General features: G+C 48.1%; 8 protein-coding genes across 8 annotated transcripts; 2 read left to right on the forward strand and 6 right to left on the reverse strand.

The window, feature by feature from the left end:
* Positions 1-27: 27 nt before the first annotated feature.
* On the reverse strand, positions 28-2,324 carry AGABI2DRAFT_184695 (hypothetical protein; the record flags this gene model as incomplete). The annotated part of the gene is made up of 8 exons (XM_006460138.1): positions 28-168; positions 221-437; positions 492-719; positions 768-1,000; positions 1,069-1,116; positions 1,182-1,728; positions 1,823-1,944; positions 1,997-2,324. The coding sequence occupies 8 exons, from the start codon at positions 2,322-2,324 to the stop codon at positions 35-37; spliced, it is 1,857 nt and encodes a 618-aa protein (XP_006460201.1). The 3' UTR covers positions 28-34.
* A 1,208-nt stretch (positions 2,325-3,532) lies between these two features.
* Positions 3,533-6,724, forward strand: AGABI2DRAFT_203042 (hypothetical protein; the record flags this gene model as incomplete). The annotated part of the gene is made up of 18 exons (XM_006460139.1): positions 3,533-3,649; positions 3,704-3,716; positions 3,767-3,846; positions 3,904-3,952; positions 4,006-4,084; positions 4,135-4,162; positions 4,221-4,294; positions 4,344-4,412; positions 4,468-4,500; positions 4,556-4,597; positions 4,649-4,751; positions 4,800-4,919; positions 4,970-5,063; positions 5,120-5,299; positions 5,347-5,389; positions 5,437-5,499; positions 5,611-5,991; positions 6,054-6,724. 17 exons carry the CDS (start codon positions 3,533-3,535, stop codon positions 5,825-5,827), a joined length of 1,404 nt encoding a protein of 467 aa, XP_006460202.1. The 3' UTR covers positions 5,828-5,991; positions 6,054-6,724.
* Positions 6,725-7,478: 754 nt separating this feature from the next.
* AGABI2DRAFT_184700 (hypothetical protein) lies at positions 7,479-10,342 on the reverse strand. The gene is made up of 3 exons (XM_006460140.1): positions 10,130-10,342; positions 7,803-10,083; positions 7,479-7,747 (listed from the first exon to the last, which is right to left on the reverse strand). The coding sequence occupies exons 2-3, from the start codon at positions 9,007-9,009 to the stop codon at positions 7,605-7,607; spliced, it is 1,350 nt and encodes a 449-aa protein (XP_006460203.1). The 5' UTR covers positions 9,010-10,083; positions 10,130-10,342; the 3' UTR covers positions 7,479-7,604.
* A 502-nt stretch (positions 10,343-10,844) lies between these two features.
* On the reverse strand, positions 10,845-12,215 carry AGABI2DRAFT_150170 (hypothetical protein; the record flags this gene model as incomplete). Its single annotated transcript, XM_006460141.1, has 4 exons — positions 10,845-11,025; positions 11,075-11,358; positions 11,430-11,863; positions 11,927-12,215. 4 exons carry the CDS (start codon positions 12,213-12,215, stop codon positions 10,845-10,847), a joined length of 1,188 nt encoding a protein of 395 aa, XP_006460204.1.
* A 145-nt stretch (positions 12,216-12,360) lies between these two features.
* Positions 12,361-14,663, forward strand: AGABI2DRAFT_150171 (hypothetical protein; the record flags this gene model as incomplete). Its single annotated transcript, XM_006460142.1, has 11 exons — positions 12,361-12,640; positions 12,696-12,716; positions 12,771-12,796; positions 12,847-12,895; positions 12,943-13,013; positions 13,067-13,109; positions 13,172-13,771; positions 13,825-13,949; positions 14,015-14,066; positions 14,123-14,316; positions 14,379-14,663. 11 exons carry the CDS (start codon positions 12,361-12,363, stop codon positions 14,661-14,663), a joined length of 1,746 nt encoding a protein of 581 aa, XP_006460205.1.
* A 145-nt stretch (positions 14,664-14,808) lies between these two features.
* On the reverse strand, positions 14,809-18,176 carry AGABI2DRAFT_220025 (hypothetical protein). Its single transcript, XM_006460143.1, has 4 exons — positions 15,569-18,176; positions 15,424-15,515; positions 14,908-15,372; positions 14,809-14,856 (listed from the first exon to the last, which is right to left on the reverse strand). The coding sequence occupies exons 1-4, from the start codon at positions 18,168-18,170 to the stop codon at positions 14,848-14,850; spliced, it is 3,168 nt and encodes a 1,055-aa protein (XP_006460206.1). The 5' UTR covers positions 18,171-18,176; the 3' UTR covers positions 14,809-14,847.
* Positions 18,177-18,241: 65 nt separating this feature from the next.
* On the reverse strand, positions 18,242-19,355 carry AGABI2DRAFT_191972 (hypothetical protein). The gene is made up of 9 exons (XM_006460144.1): positions 19,250-19,355; positions 19,131-19,202; positions 18,983-19,078; positions 18,919-18,932; positions 18,807-18,868; positions 18,633-18,752; positions 18,502-18,581; positions 18,376-18,444; positions 18,242-18,329 (listed from the first exon to the last, which is right to left on the reverse strand). Exons 1-9 carry the CDS (start codon positions 19,343-19,345, stop codon positions 18,303-18,305), a joined length of 636 nt encoding a protein of 211 aa, XP_006460207.1. The 5' UTR covers positions 19,346-19,355; the 3' UTR covers positions 18,242-18,302.
* A 27-nt stretch (positions 19,356-19,382) lies between these two features.
* Positions 19,383-20,871, reverse strand: AGABI2DRAFT_191974 (hypothetical protein). Its single transcript, XM_006460145.1, has 5 exons — positions 20,332-20,871; positions 20,199-20,280; positions 19,781-20,148; positions 19,630-19,726; positions 19,383-19,580 (listed from the first exon to the last, which is right to left on the reverse strand). Exons 1-5 carry the CDS (start codon positions 20,805-20,807, stop codon positions 19,449-19,451), a joined length of 1,155 nt encoding a protein of 384 aa, XP_006460208.1. The 5' UTR covers positions 20,808-20,871; the 3' UTR covers positions 19,383-19,448.
* Between the last annotated feature and the right edge of the window lie 88 nt (positions 20,872-20,959).

Genomic DNA, 20,959 nt, shown 5'->3' on the forward strand with positions numbered 1-20,959 from the left:
GAAAGCGAAAGTCAGAAGAATGCCCATGCAAGTGTCAAGCAGCGGTCCTATAGGTCACTCCATTGTGCCGCCTGGATTTCATCCATCCCTTGAAACCGACGACAAGAAGGGTCCAGCAGAAAGCTAGGCAAGTTATAGCAACCGCAACATTCAGGAACATCATAACATCTAGGAGTATGGTTAGCACTACATTTGACTAGATTGACAAATATAAACCCACCATCTCTACCACGACGCATCGCAGCAAGCGTAACTTCTTCGGTAGAGAAGATGAAAACCAAACCACCGCACGCGAGGAAGAAACTACCAATAGCCTCGGTAGGAGGTCGCGAGGGAAGAATTGAACGAGGAGGGCCGAGCCAAACGAAGAAGTAAGTCATGCATCTCAATACAGCAAAGGCAACTAGAAGGTTGCCCCAGAGAGCATGAATCTGAACCTATAAACGAATTGAATACATCCATACTGAACTTCCAAGCATAAAAGGGCGTACTTGGAACAAATATGTTTGGAAATGCGCGGCCATGGCTGACCCTGTGACCCCGATCACAAGAGCTGGGAAGGGATTGAAACTAGCTTTATAACTGGAGGGCTCTGTAATCGTTTCTTCGGGAAGATTCGAATTATTCGCCCCGGGACTGAATATAGACGCTGCCAACCACTTGCGAATACGTTTGGACTCGATACCCATCCCAAGCAGACCAGCAAACCAGAACATGACCTAACCGTCATGAGTACCTTCTATATGGATGATCTTGACACTACCCACTGCAATACCGATATGTTGAATCTCTTTTGTTGTAAATGGGTCACCTGGGCTCGCACCGAACCGTTCCATCCATGTGTTGGTGATGCCATAAAGGAAGATGATGAAAGATTCCACAAATTCAGCCGAGTAAGGGTCGCCTCTGGGCACCTGGTTCCATGCCCAGCCAAACTCGGCAAAAGATCCAAGGAAACGAGCAAAAGTTAATAGCCCATAGCACCAAAATATGCCACCCTCTGATAGTGAGTTCAGACGACAGTAAGAATGCGAAAAAAGGTATATATAAAGAAGAGGTTAGACTTACTGATAAGATGAGCTAAACAGCCATTTAGATAATTTTCACGACAACCGCCTTTGAAAACACCAAAAAAAGGGGTAAGAGGGAGGAGGACTGGAATCAAGTCAAAACAGACGGACCCGTGTAAACAGCTATACCTGTCAGCACCTGGGCGAAGCCAGCTACAACAAGAGAACGTTCTAGAACCGTAAGGACAACATTGCCAACACGTAATGTTAGGCTTTGGGCTTTTGTATTGCGCCCATGCTTGGCATCCTGTAGGGTTGAGTCCGAATGGGTTGGCGATCGAGAACCACAGGCTGTCCTATCCGAAGCCATAGAAAAATTCCGTCGGTGGTTCTGCACATCGTTTGCCCATTGAGCCGTCTCCTGTAGATCCGCTTCATCGGAAGATTCCCGAGACATTGTGTTCGAACCGAACTTTTCCTCTGGCTCTTCCATGACCAAACTAGTGTACTCGGGACCGCTCCGCAAGTGACCGATCTCTTTATTTAGAACAACCCATCTCCAAAATTTCACGGGCGATTTCGGCTCGTTATCGCGAACGAAGGAGATGAAGCGTCGAATGGCGGCCAGAATATCGACTGCTGATGATAGAACGACCAATAGCAATATGATATAACCTTGTTTACCGTGGACAGATCCTTCAAGCCATCGGGTTAGGAACTGCAGAAATGATAGGGGATCAATAACTAACCTTGGTACCTAAAGGGGAACATGATGTCAGTCTGACTCGGCAAAGGCGATACATCCTGCGTACGAACATGTTCGGCGTAAGCTTAGTGTACAAGCTGCTGGCAGCGCAACCAAGAGCTGAAAGACCGTAAAAGGATGCCATCGCGATTCCACGCGCTGCATGAGCTGACGAGCGTAGCACGATGCCTGTCACGGAGGGCGTCAACGCGGTGTCGAGGTAAGAGGCCGACGCCCTCACCTAGGGGAAGTGCGATGAAGAATGCGAGGCCCATGAAGAGGGCATGGGACACGATGAGGCCCGGATGTCTTTCCGTCGCATGTTCTGGTTCCTCCCAGTCAATAGTATAGTAGGAAGGGGGTGTTGGGGAATGGTGCTCGAGGACCTCCGTTTCGTTGAGCTCGACGACGGGTTGCGCATGTGAGTGTTGGGGGTGAGTACCATGCCGGGGCAGGATATTTTGAGATATATTATTGGAATCTCTCAAATCGAGTGCCTGGGATGATGCGGCTGAGTGGAGCAAGGCGGGGAGAGCAAGAAAGAGGAGGATGGAGTTTCTGAGAAACATTTTGGCGGGAAAATGACACAGGGACTGGAGACTGACATTATAAGTAAGGCTCGGTCGGAAGAATTGAGCGTGGAAGTGATTCGTGATGGCGCGGCATGCAATAAATGTTTTATTATCGGCGAGGACGTCGCTCCAGTTGACTCAAACAGTCTGACAAAGACATGTCCTCCTCTGACTTCCTTTCTTCTCCTGCCCCTTTCACGAGTCGCGCATCACCAGAACAGTATCGTTTTCCAACTCTCGTCCTTGGTTCTAGCTGATGCCAATTCTACTCTGGCCCGAGGGCACTTGCTTTTTTAATGGCTTATTCAGCGGGAACATCCCGCTCGTCGGGACACCTCGTGACACCGAAACAAAAATCCTTCGCGAAATTGGGTTCGTTCCATGAATAATCGCCTGGACCAGACCTGGACCTCAGAGTCCGTTGATCGTTGCGATTCGTCAGCAAACGCTTAATCCCCTTTTCCACAAACGATCACACTGTTGCCACGAATCAGATAGGAGTCGACAGGAATCGGACCTACTCGGCTCAACCCTTTCGAGGACCCTCCAGGACCATGGGTCTATCAGGGTCTATCAAGTTACATATCATAGTACACCACCGTTCCGGTCGTCACACAAAACCAGTGAACCTCTGGCCGTGTGCAATCACAATCTCGAACTGCATTCCAGTGGCCAACAACTGCTTGTTGTATTCCATTGACTATCCCATTGACACCCGAGGCTGTCACGCATTATGTTTCCAGTGGAATAACCCATATCATTGCTGGCCACAGGATCCCAGGGGGGTCGCAAGTACCGAAATCCACTGACCACATTATTCACTGTTTTCTAGTGACGATCGGACATATGATGTAATAGGCGAAAGTGTTCTTTTGATCGGCTCCGAATATAGTTCAAGGATCTACTTATTGGGATGCTTTGCTGTCTCAGAGTTTTGAACGATCATCAAACATTGTTTTACTGACGTGCCTACGTCTCTCTTCGCAACTATAAATACACATTTCCCAGCAGGGCTCAAGTTCTTCAGCTTCTTGCCAACCCATTTCATGTACAGTATTCACCTCGATTTTTTGAGCTTGGAGCATCGGCTAATGAAATGATGTCTAAATGATGTTATCTGTTTGATGATCGATGACTCAACGCCGTGTCAATCCCACGTCCCACGGGCCATAGGCAAAGTGTCATCCACTTGGTCATCACAAACGATGGTGCGACCCAGTTTCATCAAACAAGTTCTACTGGGGCACACCCCCTCTACCCGGCAAGAGTCCAGGCTTTTGCTAAAAATTGACTGGTTCATCTTGTCGTACTGTTGTTTGATGGTAGGCGCAATAAGGAGAGGTCAATCTCATTTCTGATGTCACATTATCTTTCAGTACTTCACCAACTGTAATGCTCTTTTGATCCGTGAAGTCAAGCGCCAGGCTGAATTACCCCAGACTTGGATAGGTCGAACATCAATAATGCCTTCGTATCGGGAATGAAAGAAGACCTCAATATGTTTGGAAAGGAAATAAACGTTGGGCTTTGGGCTGAACGTTATTCTATGGGTGGGACTGACTTCGGCCCGTAACAGAACATAAACACGATTTTCACTTGTGGTTATATTATCGGAATGATTCCCAGTAAGTCAGTAATGCAGATCACACATGACAAATCTAATCGCCCCAATCCGAAGACAACATCATGTTGCAAGTCGTGTCACCACGCATTTGGTTACCTTCGATGCAGATTGTTTGGGCAATTCTGACGTTCTGGTGAGTCAGAGATAATCAGAAGTCCCCATTGCCTAATCTTAGTCTTGCAGCACCAGCGCAGTGCATAGGGTCGAGCAGGTAAGGTTATATATTTTCCTTGCTTGACGTCTTTTCAGGCTCTGGAATATGATCACAGATATATGCAATTCGGTTTTTCCAAGGAATCGCTGAGTCATCGACGTTCGTCGGAGTGCACTACATCCTCGGCTCGTGAGTTGCCGCCTTCCGCTTTTGACCTTACTCGCCTGAGTCAATGCAGATGGTACAAATCGACCGAATTAGGCAAGCGTTCGGGTATCTTCACAAGTTCAGGACTTGTAGGAACCCTGTGAGTATCCCATCATACAGGCTTCTTCACGAATTCGTTTATCGATCTTGCGTAGATTTTCCGGCATTTTACAAGCCGCGGTATATAAGTCGGTGTTCTGACACAAATGATTCGGGCGATGTAATTCATTCGACCTTCTCTAGGCATCTCGACGGAGTATCCAGTCTTAGCGGTTGGCGTTGGCTGTATGTCCATCCTCAATCTTTGAGTAGTCAGATTCTTGAGCTGAGTTCCAGGTTCATTGTGGATGGAATAATCACAGTACCCATCGCAGTGTATGGATTTTTTATTTTCCCCGATTTTCCGCGGACGACGAAAGCCTTTTACCTGACACAAGAGGTGAGCTATAATAAGTTGCAAAAAAAACTTCTAACGCATCCCGGGCAGGAGCGTGAGTTAGCCTACACCAGACTACAAGGAGAAATACAAGTGGACCGGCCACCTCTAAGCTGGAACCTTACCCGCCGAATTCTCACTAGGTGGAGATGGTATGCTTGCAGTTTACTGGTAAGTCCAAGGTCCCTCTTTTGTTCAACAATTACGGAGGATATGCCTAGTTCGCCATTTCTGGCGAGACGGAAAGTTTCGGTTCCAATAATCTGATGGGTCAATGGCTCAAAGCTATCGGTGGATACACCATTGAACAGATAGGCTAGTTTGAACACACTCACACGTTCATCCCTATCAACATTAACTGATTCTCGCAGATTACTACCCTTCAGGGGCTACCGCCGTTGCAATTGCAGCTACTTTGATTTGTGCGACGTGGACAGATTATAGTCGTGTCCGTTGGCCTGTTTTGATATGCATGGCAACTGCATGCATTATCGCGGCTATATGTATTCTGGTCTGGAGTAGCCCAATAGGTCTCAAGTTCTTTGCGTACTGTAAATCCCAGAAAGTCATCTGTGAAATTTCGTCTGATTATCTTCAGATATCGCGGGCGTTTCGTATGCAGGACAAGCTACCACCTTCGCGTTCGCCTTCTTTCATTCTACTGAAAGCTCCAACTGATCCTGTTTAGGTGGGCTAACGAGATATGTGCTGATGACGACCAAGAAAGGAGTGTTGTCTTGGCCTCCATGAAGTAAGTGTTGCCACATATATTTTACTCCACCTTATCACTTTCGCCATCCGGCGAACCATTTTTGGAACCCCCCTATAAGACGCTGACTGAACATTTTTGTCAATTCGGTAGCATGTGGAATAATGTGATCAACGCATGGTGGTCCATCGTCTTTTACCCAGCAACTGACGCACCGAAATTCACAAGGGGGATGATTGCCATGCTGTGCGTTAGCGTTGCTACCCTCGCTGTGACGTATTTAGTTTATTATCTGGAGCGGCGGGAACATCGGTATAGGCGAGAACCACAGCCCCCAAGTCCCGAGCTGGAGATGGACAAAGAAAAATAGCTTCCCAAGTGTTGGGCTCATTTCATGTTCTAGTACAAGTAAGTAGTAATTATACAACTTCACTCTCCAGGAGTGTCTGGCACCAGTACAACTGGATTCACTTGTAACAAAGAGCGATGACAGAATGAGCGTGAGGTATATACAGAAGCACAAGCATTTGGAATCTGTACAACAAAACTAAGATTAGCGCTAATCTACTTTGAGCACAACAAAGGATGAACCATACCTGGAAAGGGCTGAAGGCTAATGGCCCGCATAGGTTCCGTTGGCAGTATTCCAGTGTTGCTGATGTCCATTCATGTTATACTGGCTTTCAAAAGGGGCAGCATGGTACAAATCTTGAGGAGGATAGGAGCCACCCGCATTGGCCGAGGAAGTATACCCACCTCCGTAATTACCATTGTGCATGCGGCCATGACCGCTATTAGAGCTGAGAAGACTGAACCTTCGCTTCTCGGTGGAGTTTATGTTGGAGTTTCCACTCAAATATGCTGGGTCAAAGGAAACAGCTTCGTTGAGTAAACGCTTCCTCCTGCTTCGCCTGAATGCCATAGTGACGATAGTGACGATGATGATAAGGAGAACAACGCCAACGATAGAGAAAACAACGCTTGTAAGGGTTTTGTTTTGTAGAAAACCACTGCTGCTGTTATCTGCTGTTTGAACGCTGGCAGTTGGGCTGGGGCTGGGCGTCGTGAATGAGGTGACGAATTGAGTACTGGGACCAACAGAAGTGGTTGGAGCAGCGGTGGTAGTTGGGGCCACTATCGGTGTTGTCGAACTTGTGGAAGCAGAACTAACGACAGCTGAAGAGGTTTGGATGGATGTAGAAACGGTAGATGACGCAGTAGACGATGCAGCAGAAGTAGATGAAGCAGTCAGAGAACTCTGGGCACTGTCGGACCTGTAGCAAGGATATTAAAAACTTGGTTATTGGCTGGAAACATGCAACGAACGAAACGACAACCGAACTCGAGCTTGTTGTTGTCAGTCCAGCTGATGTGGTTGTACTACGACGGTACGTTATTGGTAAAATATGGGTTAATTAAGACATACGTTGTGGGTTGCGGAGTAGGAAGGGGCCTAAGGAAGGACTGTTAAGCAAAAGTGTTTTCTTTACCCAGTCTGAGGTTGGTTGGTTAACTTACAAGAGGTCGCTCAACACGTCTAGGGGTACATATCAAGGTCAAAGATAAACGCTGCATATAACGGCTACTCACCGGGAATAAGCTGTCGCCTCACATAGACGGCCATAACAGTACCAAGGAACAAAAAAGAGCGAGGGGAAAACCGAGTGTGAAAAAAGCAGAATAAAAGCCAAACAATATATGGGGGCGATGGGGGAGTTGAAAGAGATCACCAGGATAATGTTCCCACCCCACACACACACCACAAGTACACCACAGTGTTGCAATTCTTATGTTGCCATCACGACGGTGAGATTGAAGGCTGACATGCACATGTCGCTGGTCAGTTTCACTTGCTGGCAGCGTCATTCATTCTCATGACGATTGGTGATGTATAGAAAAGTGTGCTGTTACCGCCGCGCTCCAGCTTCACTGAGCGGGGAGTAAGTTTACGGGACCCCCATGTGTAGCGCTGATCCCGAGTTAAATCATTGATCGAACAAATGATGATCTCGCTAATTTATGATCTCGATCATCCGCTTGTGAGGTCATTTCAGGTCATTTCGCATCAAATGAAAAGCGATGACAATTCTATACCTGCTCCATATGTAATATAGATACAGCCTAACATTCTGCACCGCCAGATCCAATTAATGGCGATATTTTTCTTCCATGAGGTCTTTCAAAGGTCCAAGTAGACGCCGGAAAGCAGCCGCATCCAGAGCAGCCACTACCAGTTTGCTTTTCGCCACCACAGACGCGGCACGGGGTTTTTCATGAAGCAAGGAGAGTTCTGGAAATTGTAACTTTAGCAGGTATAATGGTATCGGGTGATAAAGTGATCTCACCTCCGAAGTAGTCTCCTTTTTTGAGGCGGTTAATCTCTTTGTTTTGTTGAGTGACGATGGCTTCCCCATCCTCAATCAAAAAGAACTTGTCCTGTCCAGGGTCCCCCTCCACCACCACAGTCGTCCCAGCCTGGTAAACTTCTCTATTAAGAGCATCTGCAATTTTGCTCCGCTGCTGCGCATCAAGGGATGATAACAACTCGACGCCGCTCAAAAATCCTTCGTACATCATTCGACGCCTGTGGGCCAGCTTTAGCACAATGGTGCGGAACGTCATACGATCGAGGGACCAAAGATGAGAGTCCTCCATTGCGAGGGCGCTAGCTGCACGAGGATGTCCATAAAGCAAAGCAAGTTCACCGACAGAACTTCCAGCTGGACATTCTGCAACTTTCCTACCCAACACGGGGTGAACTTCGCCTGCAGGAGGTCTGTCGTCTTTGATGAACACATGGAGTTTTCCCGACTGAATTACGTAAAAAGCATCTCCCACGTCCCCTTGTCGTATGAGTATATCGCCCTTTTTAATGAATCGCTCCTGCATTGCATCAAGTACCGCTTTTTCTTGATCTTCCGCGAGACCACGAAAGATGAAGAGCTTTCTAACTATATCTCTGATTTTTTCCACCTGTTCTGGCGTTTTTGGGAAGACAGGTGGAACAGCATCAGGGTATGCATCAACGTCGATGGACTCCGCAGAAACGGAAGTGCGGCGTTGGAAGATAGCAGAATTGGGAGGGTGTAAGAGGTCATTGGGATCAATTTCCGCTGGAGTAATGGTATCAAAGCGATTGAAGGGAGAAAGAGTCGATGAAAGAGGTGATGTTGGTGGTTGCTCCTGCGGTCCCATTCTGAAGGTTGGATTAGGAACAGCTGCTTGCAGTAGGGCGTTTCCCGGAACATTCAGAGCTCCAAATGGACTGTTAGCGATGCTGGCTCTCATAGGTGACCGATGCATTGCAGTGGGTGTTGACAGCGGCGGTGTGAATGGTGAAGTGCTCCTCTTGCCGCTGGAATGTGCGTCAGCGTAAAGTTCTTGCGAAACGTTGAGATGGTTGGATCGCTGGGAGAGGATATCTCGAGTTCTTGCCCTCTGTTCCTCTAACCGGGATTGGAACCAGTTGGCACAGAACTGGAGAGCGTCCTTGGGCTGAACGCGCTGCATATCACGAGTCAGGTCCGCAATGAGAGAATCGAAAGTAGACATTTGAGATGAAAAGGTGAAGGTATGAGTACAAGGCCATTGAATCAAATAAGGAAGTTTAGTACAATGCTAGACGCCACGTGACTAATCTAGTCCGTATCGTCAACCCAGTCTGCATCTACTACCCGAGCAATATACCGTCGTACCCATGGAGGGCGTCGCCCGTGCATCTCTCGAAGAAGCCGCCGCGACTCCTCTGCAATCTCCTCCTGCCTGCGTGCCTCATCATCTTCCAGGTCCGTCCGGCGCAATGCATTCCGCGAATTCACTTCGGTCCTAAGCGCTCCCTCTCTCGACCGCAGTACTGCTCTCCTCTGATTCCAGATTGCAGGATGAAGTGTTGTCAACAATAATCCAAAAAATGTGATAACTTTGTGGCCTAGACTGGGTTCTCTCGGGTTTTCCTGGGTTGCCTCAGTCAGAATGCGTTGTTCTGTTTCAACGTTCATATTCCCTAACGTTTCCATCAAAGCTCTTGATTGATTTCTCCCTTGCACCGCTGGAAGGTTGTTGAGTCCGGGCGCAGCAGGGGCGGCAGCTGCCTGTCCGGGACCCACTGGACCTTGCCCACCGCCTTGTCCACCGTCCGGCTGCTGAACGCGCCGCTCATTCTGTTGTAGATGCCGTAGAAGATTGTTACGAATAGGTTGCCATATCTCATACAGCATCCACGCTAAAATAAGTATTCCAAAGATCGGTTTGCGCGTGGGAGCAACAAAATAGAGCAGTAGAGATGTTCGGAGCAAGAGCATAAAAAGAGGTGCCAGCAGAGGGCGTAAGGGGATGTCTTGAAATACGTTTGGAGGCCGAAGCTGATCCTGGTTACCAAGCGCATTGACGTTGGGCATAGGTGGCGGTAGGCCCATTTGCTGTAGCAAATCGTTGATATGAGGGATATTATGCATGTTTTGGTTATTAAGACTGGTCTGTGTAATGGTATACGCAGGTTGAGTCTGAGATGCTGTATGAAATTCCTTCATAAGAATCGAGAATGTATAGCCGAGCACTCGTAGAGCATGGGCTTGAGCTAGAGTTGGCTCAGCGCCATCATTTCGCAAAGACAGGTAAGGAGCACCGCTGCAAACAGTTGAGTGTGAGTTTGACCAATTACTGTATATCTTACCGGACGACTACCCGCTCATACTTCACACCACCTGGTGTGATCTCTGGGTACGGCTCATCCAAGATAGATGGCCAAGTCCAACCGTTGGCTGCCATGACTCTGATAGCTTCCTCCCGTTGGCGCGGCATGGCATGGACACCCGCAGGATTGGCACGCCCTTCCACGATCACAGCAATAGCTTCTACATGTCTTGCAAAAACATAGGGTAACTGTTCAGCCGCAATGTCAGACCGAGTGCCGGAATGAGCGGTTGTCGATATAGGTGGAGGTGGAGGTTGTGTTGAGGTAGGATCAGGGGTAGATTGTGATGCTGATTGAGCTGATATAGTTGGCGGCCCAGTAGCCCAGGCAGAAGGATGCACGGAAAGGTGTACAACACGGGGTTCATTTGAAGACTGACTCGAGTCATAAGGATGACGACTCAGAAATCCGGTGTGCTCTCACCTTCCATATGGTCTCGACGCTCTCGTCGTCCATTAGAAAGCGTCCTCTCCAGATGAGCTTCTGACCCTCTACACGGGGTCGCCCAGGACATGCGCGAGAAATTTCTTCCTTGATTTCACGTACGGTGCAAGTGTCTAGCACTTGAATGGTAAAGGAACGAGCGTATGTAGGCAGCTCGATACGAAGCTGAACCATAGACATGGGCTAAAGGAAAGGCTATGTAGTAGTAAGTACGTGGAACTTTCACATAGGGACGCTACATCGCATCATGTCACATGACCGGCGGGACAGTAAGCGTCCTTCCCTCCTCCGAGCTTTGATGGGCGAGCTCAATCAACTCAATCACTGTCTGCGCATCCTTCCAGGGCACGGACAGCTCCGCACCCTCCCTTATGGCTGCTGCTAGATTCTTGAACAGTTCAACGTAACAACCAGCCGCGTCCGACGGCCATCTGGCAATAGTTAGTGGATATTGTGAGGCAGAGAAGAATAATGCCTCACATTGCTTTGCTGAACGTCACGCCATCATTGTGCACATTCTCTACCGTGCCCCACAAAGACTCTGGTTCTTTTCCAAAACCAGCTTCGAAGATGGTCTCAGGCGTCGGCATCGCTTTTAGTTGATCTTCTTGGACATCAACACCGTACTTGATGTAAGTGCCCCGGCTTCCTCGAACGACGTATCGCAGTTGCGAGGACCGAGCAGAAAGGATGCTCGCCCTCAAAATGGCGGTAACAGGATACGGTCGGCTAGGACTTTTGGAGTAGTGAAGATGGATGGTGAACTAACAATCGGAGAAATGTCATGAGCACACCCGGTGGAAGAACTTCGAAAATGCTCCGTCAACCTGCTTACCCAGTCATTCACATCCGGACTTCCGATTCCTCTTATATTCTGGACGAAGCCCGTGATTTTATCGGGGCGTCCGAGGAGGGAAAGGCATTGGTCGATAAGATGTGACCCTAGGTCGTATGTGAGGCCTGTCGCGGGTCTTGCTTCATCTTTCCAGTTTCCCTTCAACTGGGTGCGGTATCGATCGTAACTGTGGATGACATCAATACAGGCCTGGGTATTCAAAGTTTGAATGGCTAACTGGGATTCAAATTCAAGGACTGATCCAATGGACTGGGGCGATGTCTCCGGAAGCGAAAGGAGTTTTTTGAGGGCCAGGAAATCTGCATCCCATCGTCGGTTCTGATAGGCGTAGAGGACTAACTTTCTCGATTTGGCGATGTCATAAAGTTCTCGAGCCTGATTAGTATTAGGGGTGACAGGCTTTTCCACAAGTACTGAGGAAGAAGAAACAAAAAGGAGCGTCAGATTACATTGTTGATTACAGAAATTCGTCTCACCGTGTTTTCCAGCCAGAAGAGCCGCTTTTGCGAAATCATAGTGAGTGTCACTGGGTGTGCCTACAATAATGAGTTCGATCTCTGAATCTGCGATTATAGCGTCGAAGCTTCTATGAATCTTGACAGTTGTACCGAAACGGCGTTTGACATTCCCGCCCTCTTGAGTAGGGTTTCTTTCCAGCACAGAATGGAGAGAGAAGAGATCCTTGAGCGCGAGGACAAAGGGAACGTGGAAAGTCAAGCCGGAAAGGCCAGTACCGAGGACACAAGTCGCGATGGGTTTTTCCATTAATGCAAACAGAACTCTAGCCTCGGTTTATGTATAGAGCGGTATCTTTTCACGTGAGTCTGGTAGACGAAAGGCTATTTTTAGGTTTAATTTCACGGAACGTACTTAATGTTGTTAATTGATACTGCAGTCAGCCTCTCGATCCATGTTCCTCTCTCTGACGGTCACTTCACTACTCAGCCTCGTTTCCCTATGCATTGCCCAGCTCCCCCTACCAGTTCCCCCATACTTGCCCCCAAATGCATCGTTCGGCACCATCCAATCACCGAGTGGACGGCCAAATTCTCAGTGGACAAACCTTTTGGGTGGCTTACTATATTTCTATGAAGCCCAGCGAAGCGGTCAACTTCCCAGTGAAACCCGAGTTTCTTGGCGTAATTCAAGTTGCCTCGATGACGGAAAGGATGTGGGACTTGATCTGAGTGGTGAGCAGATTCCCTTCAAACTTCCAGTTCGTCGTAATATCGACCCGGTGTACAGGTGGATACTATGACGCAGGAGGTGATTATCCTCGTTCATCCCTCCTGATTACTCTTGCTCATGCTGTTCGACAAGATTATATCAAAGCTACTTTCCCCCTCGTAAGTTGATTTTCAGCCTCTTTATTTCGGAACGTGACGCATCGTTTCAGAGTTTCACGCTCATGTCTATCTGCTGGGGGGCGACAGACTTTGGTCAAGGTAAAAAAAATTTGCTCCCGCGTTCCGTATTGACACTCAGTCATCAGGCTATGACCTTGCCAATCAAACGGCTTATTTGGATAGTATGCTACGCTGGGGACTCGATTGGCTTATTAAAGTGTGATCTATTTATATTCATCTCCACTCGGAGCTAATCATACAACTGCCAAGGCACATCCAAATGACAATACCCTATACGTTTTGGTCGGAAATCGTCAGTTCATCAAACACGACTTTTCTCCAGAAGAATATGCCCTGATTGCTTTCCACAAACAGCCACGGATGATGATGACTACTGGGGTGGTGACCTTAACATCCCAACCCCTCGAACATCCTTCCGAGTCGACGCAGCGCACCCCGGTACTGATGTTGTCGCGGGTACGGCCGCTGCGTTTGCTGCATGTTCCAATCTATACCGCAATAAAGGATTCAAGAATGCCCCCTCAGGACCTGCCGGACTTTCGAATACTTCCTATGCTGATACCCTTTTAGCTCATGCTAAATCTCTGTACTCTTTCGCTGTAAGTGCTACAGGGGGTCAGAGGCTGTATCAGGAATCCGTTCCTGCCGTCGGTAGAAGTTATGGGTCGTCTGATTACGGAGACGAGCTCGCTATAGCGGCTCTGTTCTTATCCTGGGCAACAGACTCGCAGGATTTATTTAACCAAGCGGCCTCATACTGGACACAGTATCATCTAGATGATGAAGAAGGTGTCTTCAACTGGGATAGCAAATCAGCTGGGATTCCTATCCTGTTTACTCAAGTTTTACAGAGCACGACCTCCGTCTCTGGTAACATCGCCGATTGGCATTCCAAAGCCGAAGATTATCTCGACAAGATCGTACAACGTCGCAGCTCAGGAATGATGACCAAAGGCACGTCCAATCCACCGTCATGCTCGTTCGAGCTTACTGACTTTTTGCCATAGGCGGACTACTATATTACAATGGTGACTCAGACGAAGCCAGTCTAAACCCAGCTATGAACGCCGCCATGCTCCTGACACGCTATGCACCATATGCCTCGTCGCCTGACAAAAGAAATTCATATCTGGTTAGTGATCTTCTGCCTCCCGCACGTCCATAGTTCTCACAACATGCAATTACCGTTTGCCATAGAAATTCGCTCAATCTCAAGTGGACTATGCTTTGGGCAAGAACCCAATGTCAGGTTAGCCCATTCGCCAGTCCTTTTTACATTTTGACATTACGCCACAAATCCTATAGCTCCATACGTCATCGGCATCAATCCCAATTCACCATCCAATCCCCATTCAGCAATGGCTAGCGGCGGATCAAATATCGGCGCAATCGACACTGATCCCGTGAAGACGACATACGTCCTCTACGGAGCGGTTATCGGTGGACCTGACGTGCATGATAATTATTTCGACATCCGAAGCGATTGGCCAGAAACCGAAGTGAGCTACCTTGATAAGTAATTTCTCGGCTGCGATGGAAATTGACACTTTTCGCATTCTAGATTGCCTTGGATTACAATGCTCCGTTCCTGACTCTAGCAGCCTATAATGTCATGCAAGCTACAGCTGACCCTTTCTACACCAATTTACAGGAGGGTGCTTATGCAAAGGTCAAGCCTACTGGACAACCTTGTGATGCCGCCATCCAAACTGGTTGTTCAAGACAACGACTCAGTCATGGAGCTCGTATTGCAATTTCAGTTGTTCTCGCTGTCGTTATCCTCGCAACCGTTGGTCTGATCGGCTATTGTATCTTCTGGCCGAAGCGCAAGAAGGTTGCATATTAGAATGATGTTCGCCATCTTTTACGGACCTAGCACCTATTTTTCCATATCTTACTTGTAGCTAATTCTCACATTCCGTGTTCTACTCTTCGACTATATACAATGGCATGTTATTACGACGAATCAATGATTATTATAAATGAATCCACGAAACGAAATAGAAATTCCTTGAAATATATGCAAAATATCAATACACCTAGTGAACACGTTAGTAAAAACTCGACCAAGATCCAATATATAAACTCACCTCGAGCACATACCGTTCCTCTTCCTTCAAACCTTCCAGATAATCACCAGCGGCAACCACATCCATTCCTCTGTATTTCACAAGAGCATCCACAAGGGCTTCGTAAACGTCAGGTACGGGCCATGTCGGTCCACAAAGATAGAAAACCCCTTCGTCATTATGCAACATTTTTGCCAATATCTCTGAATCTTCCAGCATCTTATGCTGAATGTAAACCTTTTTCGGCCCGTCACGCGAAAACGCAAGTCCGGCGCGAGTTACAACGCCGTCCAATATCCAGGATTCAATCTCTTCACCATAAAGATACTCTTGAGATTGGTGACGCGAACCGAAGTAGTAGTAAACAGGACCAATTTCTTCACCTTGTTCGGCGCGCCAAGCAAGATATTGTAAGAACGCGCGGAACGGTGCAGCCCCGGTACCAAGACCAGCCATGATAAGAGGCTGTCTGAGGCTAGGAGGCAGCTAAACAAATGTCACCAACTGTTCACACCGAACAGTCAAAGTAGAACGTACCTTCATTACACTGGGCTTTATTGATACCGTAACTTTCTGTCCGATCTTCAAACCAGCGAGATAGCGAGTGCACTGGCCGTAGCGAGTCTCGCCTAGAGCATAAACTATAAGAACGAGCGTACAAAACGAATATCGAATAACCTACCGTTTGGTGTTGACCAATCGACCGTGACAACAAGAAGATCGACACGATCCCCAACAACAGCTTGTGCACTCGCAATGCTGTAATGCCTTGGTTTGATATCCTCGATTAAACCGCACAACTTCTCCACACCAGGTTTCGCACTTGGGTACATCCTCAGCACGTCCGCAAACGTTACAGTATCCTTCTCCGAATTCTTCTTAAAAGTAGCTGCGCCCTCGGGTGAGCCAATGAACGATAGAGCATGTTTGTCAACGGGATTGGTAGCAAATGCGGCGAGGTCTGTGTAGAATGCCTTTGGTGGTTTCCCGAAAAGGTCCACTTGCTGTTGGAGTGCCTGGAAAACGGTACGAGTGTGTAGTTTTTCTCCACCGGGAACTGGGATAGTGACGAGATGATTGGGATTGACTCCATACCACGTACAAAAATCAAGCACCTCCTGTTCATCGTTCCATCCATGCACGCCAAGTGCTTCACCGATGGCGTATTTGAGGCCGGTACCAGAAGAATCAAACTCGAGGTGGAATACATTGCGGTTGTAATCCAAAGGTGTAAGGCGACGATTGACAGTGCAAGTAACGAGGAAAGTACGATCGGGAACTTCAGGCCGCAGCGAAGGATCTTGATGATCTCGTTCGCCGCTTGCAAGAGTTTCATCGGGTGCATATATAGAAGGGAAGAGAAGATGTTTCGCGGCGTCATGCCACGAGCCCAACCTCGAACCATTCACAAATGTTTCGCCATGATCGGCTTCGACAACGATGGCATTCGACTCGAAGTTTTTGAGAGGGCAAGGAGTCGGATCAGAAGAAACTGGAACGATAATCTCTTCCAGAGCAGCCCAGGCATGCGAACTAACCTTGCTGATGGATATACCTTGGAACGTTTCCTGGAAAACGCGTTGAGCGAGCTTCTGGACAAGAGGCTCATCCGCTGCAGCTCCAAGATAAAGCCGAACGAATGCGAGGTATGTAACAATATTCTGTATAGCATCATGGGTCGATCCCGGGGCACCTGCTAACTTGGTTGCCACATCCCACGAATTGATTGTGAAGATAGCTAAGTTTTTCTTGAGAATTGAAGCGGTAACAACCGCGGGAAGGTTAGCAAGGAGCTCTTCGGTCGTCCACGAAGTTACAACCAAAGCCACGGAGTTGTCTTTTGCGAGGTCAAAGATTTGATGTGTGCTGAGTAACTTCTGATCAAGGATGCCAATAAAATCGACTAGACCATGGGCTGACGGCTCAGTTGGAACCTCGATAGAAAGGGGAAGTTGATGGTAGCTATCTTGTTTGGAGAGGAGTAGGCGGCTAGCAGCGATGCCACCCTGTTTTGAGAAGATGTCATAGTCCATGAGAAGACGACCACGAATGGAGCCGGTGGTGAAGAGGCTCTCTACGACACGAGGAAGTGGTGAAATTGGTGACTGAGGGCTGCTAAATAGCAACAAACGCTTTGCAGCTACCGCTCCGATATACACAGAGTCTTCGGGGAAAGATGGCACAATGTCGCTGACATACTGAATAAAGGCTTCGGCAGAGTTTAAAAACCGATGAGTGTGCGAAGGAGTAATTCGACGTGTGTGGATGCCAAGGTTACTGGTGGGCGTCCACAAGGCACTGAAAACATCAGCGTGAAGGCTGCCATGCGTCAATGTATTGGGGACATCGTCAAAGACATGAATATCCCTGACAGATGGCGGAACGGTGCGACGAAGGGCGTCCTCATTCCACGGACGAAGCACATTGACGATGACGACACCCAGTCCGCTAGAGGGACTATTACGAACTATGGCTTTTGCCACAAGAGCAAGAGGGCCGTTCAAAAGAACTAGCGCGGTATGAGCATGAGCATCCCCAGCATATTCGAAAAGCGAATATCCGGATGCTGCCAATGCCTCCGCAACAGACTCTTGAGCAACTGGCTGAGGAGGGGAAATGTATTGACCGAACTCTCGTCCGCTAGTGTGATGGTCAAAGATATGAATGACGTGAGAGTGCTTGAGTTGATAAGCAAGATTGGCAAAATCGATACTTTGCTGAGCAGTGGAAGAAAGTAACACGACAATGCCCTCAGAAAGTAATGGCCATGTAGCCGCTAATGATGCGAGGCTTGGGGACAGCGATAGAGTGTCGCCAGTAGAAGTTACGGCTGGCACTTGAACGACAAGCCTGCTCTCAGCGGTAGCCTGGGGTAGGTAGGAAAATGAGGGGGTCATCTGAGCAAGTCCTGCTGGGGTCGTATAAGCAGTCAGGACTGTTTTTGCGTCTGCATAGGCACTAGTGCCTTGAGACAAACGGCCGATAAGGCTTAGTCCCGCGCCGGCTCTTGTTTGCAAATCAACTACGGGAGCGGATTGTCCATGCCTCGCCCATGCCTTGGTGGAAGTTCCAAAGCCAACCTGTTCTGCAAGATCGAAGATGTAGACAAAAGAGCTGTTGGATTTTTGCGACGATATGTGCTCAACGATAGTAGAGGGCTGGACATGGGGGTTGTCGTAGAAAGACTCTTGGGGAGGATCTAAGAGGTACTTGAGACGGGGAGAGGAGGGGGGTGAAAGGGTTGCAGACGAGGAGAGGGGGGTATCTGAGCCAGAGGAAGTCATTGCGAGGTGGAAAGGAGCTGGAGGCCGTCCGCATTCCGTTCATGTCTTTTTCTTTCACGAGAACAGGTCAACTCATTTGTGCTAACGATCGCGTTTTCTTCAGTCACGTGATATTATCTAGTAAGTACTTAGCTACAGCGTATAGAACAGCCGATCTCCCTGCATACTGCTCAGTCTCGGATCGTATAGAGTAGCTGCAACCTACCGTGTCGCCTAAGCCCGGGCTTATGATACCGTCCTCCGTCAACACTGGGTCCACTCCAGCCACCCAGATCTTTCGTGTTGCTTAGTCAGCTCCTTTCACATCACATTAAGCATTTGTTAGCCTTACTTCGAGACCAGGTCTTTCCTCCTTGATGTGGCGTAGACCGTCTTCGGATGCCAACACAGACAGCAGTTTTATCTTACTGACTATCATGCATCAGATCAGCTTCCATCTCCTTTGTCAATCTGAGGACGCACTCGGAATACCCCATTCGGTTATCATGGCGATCGCCGCCAGTGCAGTTCCACCTGTTGCAATGAGAGGATCCAAGAGAAACACTAAATCACAAGGAGGAGAGGGCGGGAGCTTGGAGTAATCTGGGCAATAACATTAGTAGTCTGTCTCTAATCCTATGCAACATAGCTTATCACATTCGACGGGTTGAAGAGTCACTTTCTCCCTGAAGAGGCCGAGGTGATACACGTGCGCGTCTCTGGAATAGACATATGTCATGAGCCGGAAGGCACAAGACAAATTACTGACGGAAAGAGGGAGAGCTGTAAAGATGCTTGAACGCAGATATCTCGTCGGGGAGGAAAGAGTTCACCATTGCGTTAGTCATACCCAGACCAGCACGTAGAATAGGTGTTAAGCCAATCTTTGGCTTGATCTTTTCTCCTTGGAACCCACTGACGGGTGATTTCTGCAAGAGAATGGCTGTGAGCGGCCTAACTCGATGAACTCTGAGTACGCACCCCTTGGAAGGTCTGAGTTTCGAGATCTTTTGAGGCTTCATAGCCTAAAAGCAGACTTATTCTCTCAATACCCTGATCCCTTCGTTAGTGTCATCCACATGCCTACTGTGAGTGCATACCTCGCGGAACTCCTTCGGAGTAGTTGTCGCAAGACGAAGCTGTGCAAGCTCACTGTTAATGATTGGGTTAGAGAGCCTGTTGACAGTGGATGCCATGGGAGACGTATTGAAGGACTAAAAGACAGATGCGGATCAGGGTCCATATCAATAATCTTATCTCTAGTATGTACGACTGTGTGTAGATAAGTACCGCTATGGATCACCGCCGCTTATACTCGCATGCTTTGAGTATCTCACCCTTGGACATCAACTTCTCCCATTCGCTATCACTTTTGCCTTTCCGTGCAGCTTTTTTGAATTCAAACAATATAAAATGCGTGTTACGTTCATCCTGTATGTTCATCAGTCCCAACCCACCACATTCTTTAAGCAAGACAAACCTTCGACTTGAAACGGAAACCAATGCTTCCTACCAGATTTTTGAACTCTTCGACATCAGTAAAACGGCTCGTAACTTCAGCGATTTTGAGTTCTCCCCTACACGAGTCGAATTAAATTGAAAACGAACAACAGTGGCAAGAAAAAACGCACTCGGGCTTCAAGATTCTCCACGCTTCTCGGAGACACATCGGCCAATTTGTGCCCATAAGACTCAATGCACAGACGACGACATCCACTACCTGCGCAGAACCAATCGTCTTCTCCCTCCCACTTCCTTCCGAGCCAGGAAGTGGTATCCGATCAGAAACATCTGCTTCAATCACGTATTCACGGTCCGATACCAGGTCGTAGGAGACCACATTCAGGCCTCTAGGAGTCAATGCCTTCGCAAGCGTGGCATCTCCACAGCCCAGATCCGCAATTACTGTCCGAGGAGGATACGAAGAGAGCAAATTTATATAGTGATCTACCGGATTAGTCGGCCAAGACTGAACCTGATGTCGGAATCCTGCATGGTACTTGTACCGTGTGAATGAAATAAGATTAACAAGAGAGCATCTAGGCGAACCTCCTCATAAACCTTTCGATCTTGTTGCATCAAACGATGGGCCTCACGACTTTCAGACTTGTAAAGAGTTTCATTGATCATCCTAAGCAAATAAGGACATGTACAGCCAGAGTTGAAGCTTTTTAACACCGACCTGAATCTGGCACCATCCAGACTGTGCCTCATCCCTTGCTGCAGCGGAGTCAAGTTTGTTACAGCAGGCGTTGAGGTCGGAGAAGTCAATGACAAGGCCGAAGCGATGCTTGTTGGAGACGCTGAATCTCTTTTTGAATCTCTTCTTGTTTTTGCCTTTTTTGCAGGTCGGACAGATTCCTCGTCGACAGATATCCGCGGTTTTAGCAGTTTTGGCCTTGAGATGTTCAGTTCGCTAACATCGCTGGTACCGGACTTTGGCCTAGATTCTTTGCCTCGTTTATTCCTTTTCGAAGACTTGGTTTTCTCTTTCTTCGTTTCATCCACACCAACCCTGCTTTTCAGCTTGTTCATGATTTTGTCGAAGTTGACTTGCTGCTCGCTGGGAGAACGTTTACGCTTTTTAGATGGGGTGTCTCGAGTCTCCTTGACTGGTTTGGCTCCAACGGACCATCCGGTCACTTCGAACAAGGACATCTTGCTGCCGAAGGAGCACAAACAAGGAGGAAGCAGCCAGACAAGCTGTTAGGTACAAAAGAAATAATATATACCTGGACGTTACGTAACAGACGGTGAAGGTAACTTTTGTACTGATCTGATCTCAACTGCGGACGTAATTCTTCCAATTT

This window comes from Agaricus bisporus (genome assembly GCF_000300575.1).
Source record: "Agaricus bisporus var. bisporus H97 unplaced genomic scaffold AGABI2scaffold_4, whole genome shotgun sequence".
Taxonomy (NCBI): domain Eukaryota; kingdom Fungi; phylum Basidiomycota; class Agaricomycetes; order Agaricales; family Agaricaceae; genus Agaricus; species Agaricus bisporus.